Source organism: Lemur catta, chromosome 20, assembly GCF_020740605.2.
Source record: "Lemur catta isolate mLemCat1 chromosome 20, mLemCat1.pri, whole genome shotgun sequence".
Taxonomy (NCBI): domain Eukaryota; kingdom Metazoa; phylum Chordata; class Mammalia; order Primates; family Lemuridae; genus Lemur; species Lemur catta.
Genome location: NC_059147.1, coordinates 25,156,461 through 25,173,221, shown reverse-complemented (window position 1 = coordinate 25,173,221; position 16,761 = coordinate 25,156,461). Strand labels below are relative to the sequence as shown.

General features: G+C 38.9%; 1 protein-coding gene across 1 annotated transcript in view; it reads right to left on the bottom strand.

The window, feature by feature from the left end:
* Positions 1–2,091: 2,091 nt before the first annotated feature.
* The window catches only part of CDH11 (cadherin 11), a 132,945-nt gene continuing 118,275 nt past the window's right edge, over positions 2,092–16,761 (bottom strand). Inside the window, exons 12-13 of the mRNA XM_045534041.1 lie at positions 5,676–5,927; positions 2,092–3,408 (exon numbers count right to left, since the gene is read on the bottom strand). Of these exons, the coding sequence (XP_045389997.1) occupies positions 2,912–3,408; positions 5,676–5,927 (749 nt within the window). The 3' untranslated portion in view covers positions 2,092–2,911. The remainder of the gene's footprint in view (positions 3,409–5,675; positions 5,928–16,761) is intronic.

Here is a 16,761-nt window from a genome sequence, read left to right as displayed (position 1 = left end):
GGCCTCTAAGAGAGAACTTAGCTAAACTCACTATCTGTCCAGAAGGGGCACAAGTGGTCTACCCGCCATTCACATTCAACATCTGTCTTTCTCCTATTATAGCTTTAATTTAATTCATTGTCTTCCCTCAACCCTGAAGCAGAGAAAATATCCTGTTGTATCGTCTAGGGAGGTGGGTGGGCATATAGGTAAATAGGTGATTCCAAAACAACTGGATAGTTATTTTGGTACAAGGTTGAAAGGATTGACTGAAAAATACCAAGCCAGATAGCAAGACTCATTCTGCGTCCTCAAGTAACTAGCACAGAGTTTACACAATAAGATTTTAGTAAATGAACAAATGAATGAATGAATGATGAATAGAAATAATACCCACTACTTAAGGACAAGAAGAACAGAGCCGTGTTCCTTCTTTGGCTCCATTGATGTGATACAGCCATGATTATCACATAAGGAAGGACCACTTAAACTAAGATTGCTTTTAAGGCAATATGTTCCAAATGAAAAAGGACTCCACTAGTCGGGAAAGACATTTTATTTCCAAGCTTCTAAGAGGGTTCTACAAACAATAGAGGCTTAAAATAAAAAAATAAGACAAAAGAAAAGAGAAAAACAAGTATTTAACTATTGAAAAGTAGACAGCCTTTTTTGAAAAAAAAACTTAAACACAAAAATGTGAAAATGTAGTTGTCAACTCTAATCCAAATACGTTCCTAGGAAAAAGGATCCTCCATGGTGAGAGGGTTACTTACAGCTGTATACTTATTTAAATGCTATTCATATTCCTTTTGAGTTATTTCTTCATTTCAAATTCAATTGGAGATCTGTGCAAATCTAGCAAAATATTCTTTGGATTACAAAAACTATACAAAAAGTGAACACAACCTGCAATTATGGAAGTATTGAAAATGTGCAATCCTTCACCAAGATGAAAGGTTCTAAAGTGACATTGTCCACAGAATTTATTCCATTGAAGTGTTCAGCCCAACTGGATTTAAATGCAAAGTAAAATGGAAGCGACCACTTCATAAAAACATTTCTCTTTGTATGCATGTTGACTTGAGTCACAAAAGATAGTATGTAACAGGATATCAAGAAATGCTTGAAACAAACTTTCACAATAAAGTAAGAAAGAAAAAGATAATCTGAAAAGTGTCTGCAATCCAAGAAAAAGCATGTGCCCTGTGTTTAGGGGGACAGAGGGGAAGCATTTGCAGCATGAATTTGTGTGGTTTCCCCAAGTATTGCTACGTTTTGACCTTTGGCCCAACTGAACAGGTGAAATGTCCTTCAGGTAAATCCCAAACCCCAAGAAACTAACTGGGACTGCAGAGGACTGTAGACAAACTCATGGATCAAATGACATTGACCCTCAGAATCCAACATGGTCCCTGCCCTCATTCTGAGCTTATGGCCTTAAGCATATTCTAAATAAAAGTTTTTGAAATGAATTGCTCTTTCTCTTATCAAAACTTAAAATGCCACATTATTTTAAGAGAAGTTAAAATTACAGGAGGAAAAATGAGCAGTTTCAAACTGTCAGAGTCTTATGATAACCTGGCAAGTTCACCATGAGGAAAACTAGAGTAATATTGGAGTCTGGGGCAAATGTATAGTTTTGACTCTTCACTTCCTCCAACCTCCAAATGCTCACGGTGGGGCACAGAATCCACACCTGGAACATTAGAGTTCTGATAGTTCTGTTCCCTCATGGATTCGTCTCTCATGGCCATCAGATTACTGATATACAAGATAAATGCATATTGTATAACACGTATTGCAAAGTCATAGACTGACCTACTTCTTTAGCATCCTTCTTTTTCAGAAGATGTGTGCGAAGAGAAGCCAGGAGCTTAAAACCAAGAATGCACAGAAAAAAAAAAAAAAAAAAAGCTTTACAAGATGTTACAGAATCTTATCTGAAAAAACATTTGTAAAACATATACGATTTTAAATAAACAATAAAAGCAGCAGATAGACTACAACAGATCATAAATAGGGTTACTAAAAGGTCACAATTAAATTAGAAATAGAAATAGATCATTAGAAATACTTAAAAATTTTTTTCAATGTTAAGAATCAAACCCAGAATTAAAAAAGAATCTTTTTTTTTATTTCAAAGGTTGCTTCTTATATTGAAGCTTATATTAAAGCAACAGTACAATGTTCATAAAATATAAGTGTGATGCCGTAACATTTTCTTACATGTCAGAATACTGATATTTGCATGTATACTAAAATAAGAACTTTAAAATTGTACAAATAGATACATTAAAAATGACATAGAAATAGGGCGTCTCTCACTGAAACAAGACAGTTATATCTGGCACATATTAGTTTAAGATGAAAGTAGAAGCAAAAAGATTTACAAGAATCAGCAGTAACAAGACTGATGCTCAGGAGACATAATTGTACATTGTATTGTACATACATCGTATGGGTTTAAGCTGGCTGAATATTATATATTTCAAGTTTAAAAATGCACTACATATAGAGTGTCCATAGTTTAAGGCGAAATTACAGCTCAGAACTGTTGTCCTTTCTATTTTTGTGGAAGCTTCTTTGACAAATTAAAAAAGAAGACTTAGATGTTCATAACACATACATGATTTCCCTTCATTGTCAGTTCATGGCGAGACTTCTCCTTCCCTTAAATATTTTGTACGCCAAGTGGTTTTTCTCCAGCGAAGTTGACAAACAACTTCACTCTTTGCCTTTTTTGCAAGAAAAGGTACTTCACAGTATTTACCACTTTGATGTCCTTGCAGTTTTATTAAATGTATCCTCTCTGTAAAACTCTGCTTGTTTTAAATGAGCCTTTCCTGGATTTAAAAAAATACCTGTTTACACATCTTCTAGATTCTTGAGCACGCCAGACACAGTTCTTAAGGCCAAATTTGAATCGTTATTGTTAAGAGTCGTCATCAAAAGTGTCTTTGGAACCATACAAGTCTGCTAGTTTCTTAAAACGAGGTCCCCAGTTCTGTAGATAGTCATAGTCCAAGTCTGAATCTGTGGTGGCAGACTCTAAGGAGCTCAGGGACCCAGCCACGGAGCCCCTGCCTTCGTAACCATAGATTTGGATGGAGTCATAAGGGGGTGCAGTGGGGTCGTTATCTGCCTCCTGTATTCTCGTGTTGATGAAGTCATCGACGTCCACGCTGTTGGGCGCTGGCCGGAGCCCAGGTCTAGGCATATACTGATACTCAGGTTTTATGTCTTTGCGAGGGATAAATCCATTAATCCCATCAGGATTTTGGAGGGTGGCAATATCAAAGGCTTCCGTGTCTTCCTCCCCACCCCCTTCATCGTCATAGGTAATGATGTTCTCACGGACATCTTCTTCCTCAAAGACAATGAGCGGTTCTTTCTTTTGCCTCCTCAGGGTCACGAACAATACTACGATGACTACAGAGAAAGAGAATGAAAGGAAGCCTTGGTTACGCCCAGTGTTCCTGGATTCTTCTCCCAGAGAAACTCTGCTTACCGTAAACAACGGTGTACAAATGCTTCAGAACTGGAACTCACATAGGAAACCAGAGTTTTGCCTGGAATCCCCCAAGATGTGTAAAGTTGACCTGCACCTGGCTGTTCCTCTGCAAATGCTGCCATGAAAACATGACATCCAACAACTTGGCAGGTTTGGGACTATTTTGAAATTTTAACAAATGAATCCAGATACCATATTCTTAAGATCGAGAAAGATTCTAAATATGTTGGTCTGCAGTCTCTTAAAAGCGGCTAATGCCACATTCTCTTTGCAAAGGTAGGTAGCTGCCTTTCCAAAATTTAAAAATGAGGACATTCAGAGACCTCAGCCACCTTTATCTGGGAGGTGATGGCTAGTTTCTCCCAAGGTCTGGGAAACAGGACTGACCCTACTCGTAAAACTCTCTTTAGACTACTGTGTAGCAAAGGGGAAGTTTATAAAGATCCCCAGGAGACAAAGTCTTCTATTTATTTGAATGTAGGAAAACAGTGTCAGCTGAAACCTCGGATGAAGCAATCTCATCTCTTCCCTGAGAGAGGGGATTCCATTAAGCTTGGGCGATCTGGGAAGAGTGAGCAGAGTCATTTATAAGGAAAGCTCAGACACTGTTTAATTCTTTATTGATTCCCTTTGCTCCCCCAAGAGGCTCCTACAATGCTCCATTAGAAGACTCTCCCACACACTCAGCAAGACTGAAGAAAATGCAGCTGATCTAGGCAAGGAGACTGAGCGCCCCTCTGAGCCCACCCCCACTCTGGGATGCAGGGGTGAGGGGCTGCACTTGCCCTCGACTTCATGAGGTGCCCAGAGCTCCGTGCCTTGCCCTCGGCAGCCCTCCCACCTGCCCAGACCACCAGACCACTCCCTTTCACTTTCTTTGCTGGGCTGACCCTATTTCATCTTTCATCATGGCAGTGTTTCCTGCTGTCCCATCCTGACACCAGACAGGGCCATGGGCACGTGGTCCCTGCACACACCTGGCCCTGTTCTGACCATCACCATCAACATTTATGACGTGGTTTACATATCTGCCTTTTCTCCCACTGTTAATTCTTCAGGGCATTTCATATTTTGTTTGCTCTGCTTGGAATATCCATCCATCCATCCCAGCCCCCTACACCGGGAGGAAAACTCTCCCAGCAGCCACGTCCTCTGGGAAGCTGTATCGGACCTTCCCAGGCAATGCCAGGCACTGTCTACGCTGTCCCCTGACCGCCTTTTGTTCATGTTCCTACTGCAGCGCTCACCGTGGGCCTTTGCTTACCTGTCCATGCACACTTTCCTTGATACCCTGTGAACGTGCTGAGCACAGAGATCTTGGGGACTTCTTTAGTCCTCAGGACCTAACCTGGGGCCTGGCACCCAGATAATATTCAGTAACTACTTGAACTGGACTCACTGGCTCTTTACTATGGAGTCGGGCTCCATTAATTCATTCAACGCAGCATTAAACATCATGGGCAAAGCATAGGTTTGTTGTTATGCATATACGAGTTTGAGTCCTAATTTTGTCGTTCACTAGTTCTGACATGTTGGGACAAATCTCATCTTCCTCGGGCCCAGCGATGGTAGGTGTCATTGGCATCAACACACTGGCGTTACTACAGTGTAAAACACCACTGGGGTAGGATGCTGAACCCGGGGGTCCCGAACTCAGCTGGTGGGTGCAGGAACAGCTTCCCAGGGCCCCCCATAAGCTCAGGCCGGCACATGGATATTGCATATGCTAATCAGTGGGAGGGTTAAAGGTCCTGCTTCTTCCTTCCTCCAGTTTCTGGAGTCCTTTACAAGCTGTCTTTTGTCTCATGATTACTCTTTCTTTTCCTTCTAACTCATCTCCTTCCTCTTGGGAGGCAAAACCCTTGCTGCTCATACACCAGGACTCTGCCCGAATTCCTCTTCTGCCAAACCTTCTCTGATGTCCCCCCAGCCCCCGGATGGCTTCTTCTGCTCTACGCAGCCTTCTGTCAACCAGGCTGTCACTGCTTGCTCAAATGCCTGCTCCCCGGGCTACGCCATCTCCTGCAGGAGAGCAGACATCCCCTTTCTCTTGTCTTAAACGGTGCCCACAGTGCCCAGCAGAGCATGTGCCTGGTAACCAGCCCGTGCCAGAGCAGCACGTGTTTCAAGGACGGGCATCTAGAGCGAGGGCCCTTCCTGCAGGTGACCAGGGAGGCCCCCTTACCCAGCAGAATGACAATGCAGGCCAGGATGGCGATGAGCGCGCCCGTGCTCAGGCCGGCGTTGAGGATGTAGGCCTCGGCGTTGCAGGACAGCAGCGCGCCGTTCACGTCGCACCCGCACACCTTGATGGTGAGGGTGTTGGTGCTGCTCATGGGCGGGAAGCCCCCGTCGCTGATCACGATGGGCAGAAGGTATAAATCCTGCTTCTGCCGACTGAACCCTCCGCGCCGGGCGTACACCCCGGCGGTGTTATCTGTCGGGAGAGGAGACAAGAGCATTCGGTGCACAGTGGCTTTCAGCCCGGCAGATGTGACGGCCCTCTCCTCATCACGAAGGTTAGCAAACAAAATCTTTCTTACTTCAAAGTCTCTAGAGAAGCCACAGTCATTTGTCATGTTAGGATCATACAATACTCTCTCTGCGCTTGGGAACAAAACTCAGAAACTGGCTCTTTTGTATTTGGTAGACCCTGAATGTCTTAACTGGCAGGTGAACCACACTGCCCCTTCATTGAATGCCACAAGAAAGCATGAGCTCCAGCTATACACTTTTTGTTGGTATAGGAAATAATTAAATATTCAAGCGAGTGTGAGCAAAAAAACCCAAAAAAGCTTATTGTTCAAATTTGTGCTTTTCTACTTCATGACAACCATTTGGACAATTTGGGTTTGTTTTTTGTTTGTTTGTTTGTTTGTTTTGTTGTTGTTGTTTTAATTCCAAGTCCACCCTTCCATCTTGCCCAAATTATGGACCCACTCATGACTCCTGAAGGGAAACAGCATCTTTGAAGAGGAAATATTTTATAAACCTTGCAGCAGATTTATGGTTTCTTCCAAACTCAAATACCATTATTGATTGACCCAGTTAAATGTGTCACCCCCTCCTGCTTAAAATGATTCTGCTGAAAACGATTCTAAGTTTTCTCTGTTGCCTACACAACATAACCCACCTCTGCACAGTGGAATGCCAGATATTTCCCTAACCTAGACATCACCTTGTCTTCCAGGCTCACACCCTGCCCCTTCCAAAATGGACCAGTTCAGCATGACATGAAGAACTCAGTTCGTTTCCCCAAGCACACCAAGCTCTCCCACGTGCCTGGCCTTTTTACCCATTGCTCTCTTGCTCTAAAAAGCGGTTCCTTTTATTACTACAGTTGAACTTCTCAAGCTTCAACATCAAATTCAAAAGTCATCTCTTCTGGGAAGCTTCCCTAGACCTCTCCCATCATCTCCTGTGTGACCCATCACACTGTACTTTCCTACAGAGATAGGTATCCCACTCTTCTGTTTTGCTTTGTTGACATAACCACTTTGACCTCTATGAGACTGTGAACTTCTTGAGAATAGGGGATTTTATCTGATTCATCTCAGTCCTCCAGTGCCAGACACAAAGGAGATATTTGGTAAATACTTGTTGAACCAATGGCGTAACTGTTCTGGGAAGGGTTTAACCAAAAGTCCAGATGTTAGCTTTCATGTATTTCTCAATCTTTTGTAACCTCTGCCTCCCAAATTCTTCCTCATCATGTTTTCTCTACCAGCCCCAAATATTTTTCCCAGGATGTATTTTCTGGTGGGAAAAGATTGCTATTATAAAATGGTAGAAATTCTTAATATGCTCTATAAAATTATACACACCCACAATGGCCCCCTGGTATGGCCTGCCTCTATTTGTGGGTTAAGAATTAGTAATTTGTAATAATATGAATGATATGACCAACATCATGGCCCAATAGCAGGTAGGCTTTAAAAAGGCTGACAGTGCTATGAATTAGCTCCTGTAGTAGGGAAAAAATATCTTAGGCTCTCAAAATTAAATTGATATATTTTAGGTTAAAGGAAATGTACAGTTGTTCCTTGGTATTCCTGGGACACTGGTTGGTTCCAGGACACCCTCCCTCTGCAAATACCCAAATTCACAGATGCCCAAGTCCCTGATATAACCTCTATACACATCCTCTTGTATACTTTAAATCATCTCTAGATTACTTATAATACCTAATGCAATGCAAATGCTATGTAAATAGTTGTTATACTATATTTCTATTATATATATTTGTGTTATTTTTATTGTTGTATTGCTATTTTGTATTATGTTTTTCCTAATATTTTTGACCTGCTGTTAATTGAATCACCTGGTGTGGAACCCCCGGATACAGAGAGCCTACTATAATTTATTCTCTGTGAGGTGGCAGATTCAGTCTCATGTAGGAATAAACGGACATTCTGAGTATTGCAGAAGGTAACGTGTATATCTTCACTGCCTCTCTGGTAGGCTTTATAATGACACATTTTCTGCCCTTCACTGCCAACATCTCAATCAAAACAAGACAGAACAGTTAGCCCTCAATTTTGTATTTTCTGAATTTTGTATGACTGGCATATATAGTTCTTATCAAGAAAAATCATATATACTGTGGAAAAATAGTGAAAAAATAAAAGCAAACTAGTCGAAATAGTAAGTGAAAACTCAGTCATTTGACTGTTCTTTCTAGTTGTAGGTTATACCATTGTTCTATACTTAGTAATTATGAAAAAAATTACATATCTATAATAAATTATTTCAACAGTTTATTTCTGGCAATTTTTTATTCTTATATATTGTCGTCTATTCCAATAAGACTCTCACAAATTAAAAATTACAATATCTACCTCATTTTAATGATCTGAAACATACCTAATATCATCATGAATAAAAACAAATGTTAAAAATCTAAGAAAAGCAAATTAATTAAATTGCTTGGTCAAATAGAACTCTCTAATATAGGGGACATCTCTGGTGGACCATGTACTTGATATATCTATCAGCTTCTCCGCTAGTGTCGTGGTTGGAGAGAATGTGAACAGAGTGTTTCTGTTTTTATAAACTTGTGGCAGGCATAATTTAAAATCTATTCTTCAGTGTGCTATCCATGTACAACTGTACCTCCAGATCACAGCAGGCTGCCTAACATGTGAAGGTAATTGAAACTCAAGCACTAATGGAAACATGGATCTGAGCAGGATACCAGCATGAACAATCAAGAGGTTTCATCTTATGCATAGCTGAGTGCTCTCAGATACACTGAAACTACTGCATAAAAGCTCATCAAAGCACCCAGTTGACCCAACCATTTACTATCGCTGAGTGATAGATCAGTAAGAGCTCAAGATCTTAAATCTCTTCTAGGAAAGCACGTTTGACATAAAAGGTTTTAAGATAAGTTCAAGTAGTGGGAAAGAAATGGACTAAGTATGTCTTTTGGGGCATTCACTCCTTATATGGTTTAGAATGGGTCATTTTCCCCATCTAGAGCCTCATTTGTTCGTCTTCAAAATGAGGACACTGGTGGATATCGACCGTGCCTCAAGGGGTTGCTATTGTTATTGAAACTAAATAATGCAATAAAAGCCAGTGATTATCCTCTGTGTTCTGCTTGCAGAGGGCTCAGGTAATCCTTCTACCAGAAAACGTATCACCAGTATTGAGGTCCTTCAAAGGTAATGAGCTAGGAAAGGTGAATGTGGTAGGTAGAAGATAAGTCTAACAGCCTGACTTGACACTTACATGGTCAATGTTGCTTGAGTCCATAAAATATTCCCTCTCTAGACCCAAGTTGCCCTAGTACCAATGGGAGTGCGATTTTTCTTTCAAGAGGGACATTTCTGAGGATTCAGTATTGCGACTTATCTTTCTTGTGATCCACTCTGATCACTGATCAAAAACAGCTGCTATGGTCAGGCACTCCATGAAAAACAAATCTGGACACACAAATGGGAAAATAAAAACAAAACTAATGACAATAATAAAAATCCTCTACCAGGAACCAATTTTGCATCCTAAGTTAGACTACAGCTTCTCTTTCATCCAAATTAAGTAGCCAGCTCCTCCCTATGTAACTTTGAGAGGGTCCCCATACTTTGAACATACCCATGACTGAGGTTTATGAAGGACGCAAGAACAAAAGAGGTTGAGTGAGAAAACATTCCAGGGAAGTGTCAGATTTGCTTCATGGTTAATAAGATGAGCCAGAAAAAACCAAACATTCCATCAATTTTAAAATTTCTATCAAGAGATTTCTTAGATCCTTTTCCTGCATACAGATTCTGGAGAGCAAACCACTCAGTCTTTAGGGTCAAACAGACCTGAGTTTGAATCTTGAATCTTCTATATATTTATTGCCTGACTTTAAACATATTAAATAAATGTCTTGAGTTTCTATATTCTCATCGAGGAAACTAATAATTTTTAGCTTAAATTTGATTCCATTCATAAAGCTATTTAGCACAGTGCCAGCCTGTTGGAGATGCTCAGTAAATATTAATTCTTTTTTCTGGAAGCTCTCGTCTTTGAACAGGCGACTAATGAGGAAGAGAAATTTATTGGCAAAGAGAGGAAAGTGAATTCTTGGAAATGTCATTGCAGCTTTGAAGGCAATTGTCTACACAGAAAGCCTGGCATTCAGAGCTAATAAGAGTTCATGTTCTTCAGTCCTGGGCAACATATTTCCCATCATAAAAAAAATGTTTTTTGCCAAGCACCTTCGTTTTTCATCTTGACATCAATGTTCTCATCCCTGGCCACAGACATGCCGCCAGTTCCATTTTTCCCCCTACTTAGGCTGAAACTTGCAAATGAGGTCACTGATTACTAGTACATGCCATGCACAAATTGTAGGGTTTCTATTAATGGAAAAAGGAATTAAAGTTTCAATTTTTTTATGTCTTCAACCTGGACTCATAATCGTATGCTGTTTTTACCTGTACGCTGTGTCATTACACTAACGAAATATAAAGGTTCCTGATAATGATGGTCTCCATGGCACCAGTTTGGGGATGCAAATTATAAGGAGTAGGATGATGATGTAGCCCAATGGAGGGAAACATAAAACTGGCATTAAAAAGGAAAATTGTGATGGAGGAACAGCCCTTGATGATAGATTGTGCTAGGTGCCAAACTTGCATTAGCAAAAAATAAAAAATAGATAAAAATAAAAAATTGAAGCAGATCAAAATGGGCAATATATGCATGAGTATAGCTCCTGCACATTGGAAACTTAAAAATAGAAAGCACGACAGCAAAGGACAAGTGCATGTTGCTCTCACCATCATGCCAGGAGCCAGGCTTCTGTCACCTGGCAGCTTCCCCCAAGCTCTTCAGATGCTCTTCCTTGTCAGTCCTTTCCCTCTGTCCCTCTCTCCTCTGAAGCTAAAGAGTCCTCACTGCTTGACCTGATCAGAGACATTCTAGCCTATGAAGAAAGGCCACAGGGTACTTCAGCTGGGCTCCTCTCTAGAGGCTGCTAGAAGACTTGGAGGATCTAGGACAAGACTTACAGAGATGCTTCTGGTCCAAATCTACCTAGGCTACCATCTCAGCTCAAACCTCAGAGGCAAAGTAGATCTACCGACCATGTAACAAGCTCCACACACTTGAAAATAGGTAATTATCCACTCATTAGCAATATAATCACTATTTGATTATTTTCCTCTGGTCTTACTCCACCACTTTCCCTGGAAATATGGCAATAGCTCTATCAGAATAATGGAAAACATATATGTGTGTGCATGTGTGTGTGTGTGTGTGTGTGTGTGTATATATATATATATATATATAAGCAATATGTGAAATTTATATAGTGTGCTTCTCAAAGGTCTTAGTGGAGTTTTAAGCTTTAATAATTTCAGAAGTATAGATGGTACACAATTATTTTAACTCAAACTCCTCTAGGTTTCACTGTATTTCATTAGCACATAGCTGACCCTGGAACACTGGTATCACTGCATGCCAATTCAGCTAGTTTCTTTTTATTAAATTTCCCCAACATGGTTGGTTAATTAGATGAACTCCATCATAGCCTACAGCTAGAGCCAAATAGACTCAGGTTCTGGATAAAAGAACAGCTCTTAGAAACCTAAGAATTCTGTGCCGGAGAGACCCACAAAGAATCAACGTGCTCATTTAACAGCTCTGTTCCCCCAGCACTTCCAGAAACACACACAGGCACACATGAGCGCACACACCCTGCAAAAATAAACCAATGTGCTAGAGGGAAAAAGAAATATTTTCTGTTCCCAATATTTTGGAATGAAGAAAATGCTACAATGAGGTAAATTCTATAAAAGACGAGCCTTTAAATACTAATGAAAAAGACTGACCCAAGACTCTGATGTCTCCCAGCTGTATCACGGAGCAACACACTACTAGGGAAGGGGGTGATCATCTTCTTTCAATTAATGTCTTTCATACTGAAGAATCCACAAAGTAAGAAGCACAATAAAAAAATAACGTGGTGGGAGTATATGCTTGTGCATATGTGTGAAATTCAAGCATGCGTGTATGAGCTATCTAAATGTGCAGTTTGTTGGCATTAACAGAATTTTCATGGTTACATTTTATCATGTTTCTGACAATCAACTCTCCCTCCTTTTTTGTTTGATAATAATTTTCTCCTTGTTGGTAGGGTTATATACAGAGAAAAGAACATATTGCTAAGTATTTCTTAGTTTAAAACAAAGAAAACTACCAAGGAATTCAGTGGGATATAGACATTTAGGATCTTTAGGTGAGTTTGTTAAGTCAGTGACCAGAGAGAACCTTGAAGGAATCATGTGTTTGATCCACCAAGAAAACGTATTTCTTTTTTTATTGGGTTGGAGAGGGAGTGGGTTCCCAGATAAACTGTTCTGTGTGTGACAAACTATAGCAACGAATTTCAGGCAGAAAAAAAAAAAGCCATAATTATTTACACAAGTGAAAATGGCAGTGCATTAAAAGACATCTGCCATTTGAATCTGCCAACAGAGCATCTTCCATATTGGAGCAATTAAGGGGAAAAAATACGTCCCACAAAAATCTGTTAGGCTACCTTTAAATTATAAAAGTGAAAAATCAGAAACAAATTTGGATTCTGTTTGCTGCTGCTCATAAAAAAGACAGAAATGTCTTTAGTTTAGAAGAAAATACATAGAAAGTAAAAAAGGCATTTGTCAATTGGTCTAATCAGGATGAACCCGTCCTGGCTGACCTCAGTCAACTCAGCTTTCCATACAAACATTTTTTGTTTGTTTGTTTGTTTTTGTTTTTTAAGCAGTGCAAACTTAACTCTGAATGTATTAGAGTTCATTTGATCTGCAAGTTGGCCCATCTTGGGTAATATTATACTTGCAAAATAAAAACATTTGAAAGTCATCTCACTAGATAAATGGACCTGCCGTAAATAGGACTTTAGTTATGTGGCAGTAAATAGTGGAGGGAGGATAAGCCTTGTATAGTCCTATAACCAAGTCTCAGCCTGTTAGTAAGCCTGTTTCTCTGGACTCTGAACGTCACAAGTGTTTCTCAGCTTTTTTCTCCCCGCTTCTATGGGACAGGATGGCTAGAGTGGGCTGAAGTTGAGTATTTCCTTTCCCAAAGATAGTTAGGCTCAGTTAAATAAAACCCCAGTAGATTAGGCTTTGTTTAAAAGTTCCCCCTGAGGGGCAGACTTTGTTAAGAACAGAACAGTTGTGCATTTCAAAATGGTTCCTTTTCCCCTCCTGCTGCTGATAGCAGGAGGGAGTTTTTCTTTGATATTCACTGTGAGAACCAGGTAGAGCTCTTGGAAGTAAAATTCACAAAAGTGGTGGAGTGGGCTGGGGTGGGGTGGAGCATCCTATGACTGGGTTCAGTGGAAACTCAGATCATGCTTCTGGATGGGAAGAATATTTTTAAAATTTTAGCTCTTTTTAAATTAATCCATAAATGTAAGGAAAACTCAACAAAATTCACAAAAGTACTTATCAGGCACCTGAAAAATAAGTCTAAATTGTATCTGGAGGAATAAAGAAAGCAAACTTTATAAAATAGTAATAAAATGAAAATAGTGTGGAGAAAGCATCTGTCAGGTTTCAATATATATATGTATAAAACTATTAGAGAAAAATATGATACTAACACTAGAGTAAATTGACAAAATGGGAAGAGTAGAAAGTAAAAAATAATCTAATCGTACATAATATAGAAGATAATAAAGATGGTGTTGAAAGTAGTTGGAAATGACCAATTATTTCATAAATAATACTTAGGAAATGGCTGAAAATGGGGGATGTATATTTATTTTACATGGATAAAAGGTTGAAATGGGAAAAGAAGAAAAGGTAGGTCAATATTGATACCAATTGTGGGTAAGAAAAACCTTGCTAAGGATAATATTAAATACAGAAAAACTGATACAAAAAGTATAACATCTATGCTTAGGAACACAACATAATCAGAATTGAAAGAACATTGGAAAAACCTATGCAGTAAATAGGTCAAAGGTTAATGACATTAATAGATGAAGAGATGTTACAAATCAATTGCAAACCGATAAATATATAATTTAAGAAGTGGGCAAAGGACATGAATAGCTAATTTATAAGAGCAAAAAAAGAAATGATAAATACTTATTAAAAACTCCTCACTTTAAGTGATGAAAGGAATTGGAATTTTAAAATGTTATTGTATTTCATTTATCAACTTATTAATGATTAAAAAGAATAATACTATCTAGATTTGGCTTGGATGAGAGAAAATGGGACCTCACCTGTTTTACTAATAGCATTATAAATTAGTATAATATTTCTGATGGGCAATTTGTCAATTAAGTATCAGAAGCTTTTGATCCGGTAGTTCCACTCTAGGAATTTATCCTAAAAGAACAATTAGATATTTGGCAAAATGTGAAAACAATGTACTGACACACATTAGTCAACTACCATATATCCTCATAGTGGAAGTTTGGAAGATAATCAGAAAATGTGGACATAAATATAATGATTTAGAAAAACGTGTATCACATATTATTAAGTGGGAAAAAAGTGGACATGTATTTTTACAATAGCATTTTTTAAAAGAAAAATATATGCAAAGAAAAAACTTGCAAGGATATACAAAATAGTAGTGATTATTTCTGAGTAGTATGCAATTGAGTTACTCTATTATGTTTTAATCTTATTTCTGCTCATTTGTATTTTCTAATTTTCCTACGAGCAATATATATTAATTATGCAATAGAAGCAAATTATAAAATGTTTTCGCAAATATATTTCACTACCATTATTATGGCTGTGGTTAAAATGGAAATTGAAGTAGGTTGTCCTTCTCTGTTCACACTTTCCCTGGAATTCTAAATGGATGACTTAGATTTCAGAACTTTCCTCTTCTGAGGGTTGTTATTATTTTATTAGGGTAACCAAAGGCTTTAAAAAAAACTAACTCGAAAAGACACGAGTATTACATCCACCTTATAGGGTGTTATGTGCACCAGACAAGACAAGACCGTCCAAATACTGAAACTCAGATTTTTCACTTATGACACTGTGACCTTGGGCAAATCACTGACCCTTCTGGGAGGTCATATTCAGGCCTCATTTGAAAATGGAATAAAAATATACAGCACACCCATCTTATGGGGCTATTTGAAGAATTAGGTGAAACAGTGGCGTGAAAAGGTTTTATAAATCAGTTAAGAGCTACTTAGAGAAGAGGGATTATTTTCAGTCTTTTTTTTTTCTTTGCACTTTCCTTATCCATTACACATTTCTTATGTTTTAAGAGATGCCACATGTCTGATATTTTCAAAGGAAATGCATCTCAAAACCTGGGCGGACTAGCTCTTCATCTGCCCAAACAGCACCATTCCTGATATTTATAGCCCAAGATGGACTTAAATGTTGAAGAATCATTCAGTGTTCTACTTTCCTGCTGCCTGCTGAGTCGACTTTGAAGCTTGGGCTGTAGAATGGAGTAAGATAAAATGAAGTAAAAAGCTTGCCTGTGTATTAAGATGGCTTTTCCTCTTATATTTCTAAAGACATTGAAATGCTAATGCCAGAGTTTAGGCAAACACAATACTGATTATTTACATGGCATAATGGAAGTAAACACTCAAGGAGAAAGAAAGTTGATGCTTTTACTCAGCATGATATAAACCATTATCTCATGTTGTCTATGGAAAGCAGTCTCAGCCCAGAAATTTGGTAACTCAGTAGGCTATTAATAGGATGTGGAATGTGATTACTCCTTTTGGATTACTTCAATATGTAATTACTTTTAGGAGCTGGTAGAAAGAAACTCTATTAAATGATAATTATAGGACTGTATTTGCTTTAAGGTTCTGTAATAGCTCTAAACAGGGGAGTTTTCATTAACTGTTTGCCATAGTTAATAACGTAATTTTTCTTAAAAAGTAGCAATTCCCTGCAAAAGTGGTAGCCCAACAGTGGTATTAGTCTCCTATAGGAGAGGGCAGGGAAGATGAATTGGGCTGTGGGCTGGTTGACCCACGGTAACACAATCTCCCTGAAAATATAGATGGCATCTGAGAAGTACTGTGACAAAGTAACCCCCTAGAGAAAAATACATCTTAGTATAATGTTTTCATAGGTTAACAGCAACTAAATACGATTGCACATATAGGAAGAAAGAAGACTAGGCAGGAGATGGAGGTGACGTTAGCACGGGGTAAACCCTGGAAAAGCCAGCTGTTTGCCCATGATAAGTGGCTTATTCCATGATAAACAGGGATATTGCTGGGAATACAGCCAGGAATCAGACCTCGAACGTAACTTGGGGATTGTATCAACACACAGATAAAAGTTTGACCACAAATATTTGAGGAAATAGCTAATAAAAGAGATTTGGACGTAAGAGGTACGTGAGACCATCAGAGATTTCTGGACAACCGAGTGCATCATTTCACTGCTGATAAAACCAAATCCATAGTGCAATATATCGTTATAAGTATTTCTTCATTACAAAACTGACATCAGAAACTGTTCCAGCCTGGGCTGGAACAATACAGCTGTCAATCAACCCGAGGTAGAATTGGAACTAATTTGGGAATGCAGAAAATTCCAAGAGCAGAGGTAGGGATTCTCCTGAACTCAAATACAGATGTACACATATATTAGAAATCAATTCAGTTCAGCATGCATTTTTTCAATGCTCACTGCATGCCAGTCTCCCTGTTTTAGGTAAAACTATCATTACAAAAGGAAATTCCTACATTACCGAAAACTACCCATCTACCTTAGCACTTTGCAGAATTACCTCTTTAAGGAGCTCATATGTGTACATTAAAG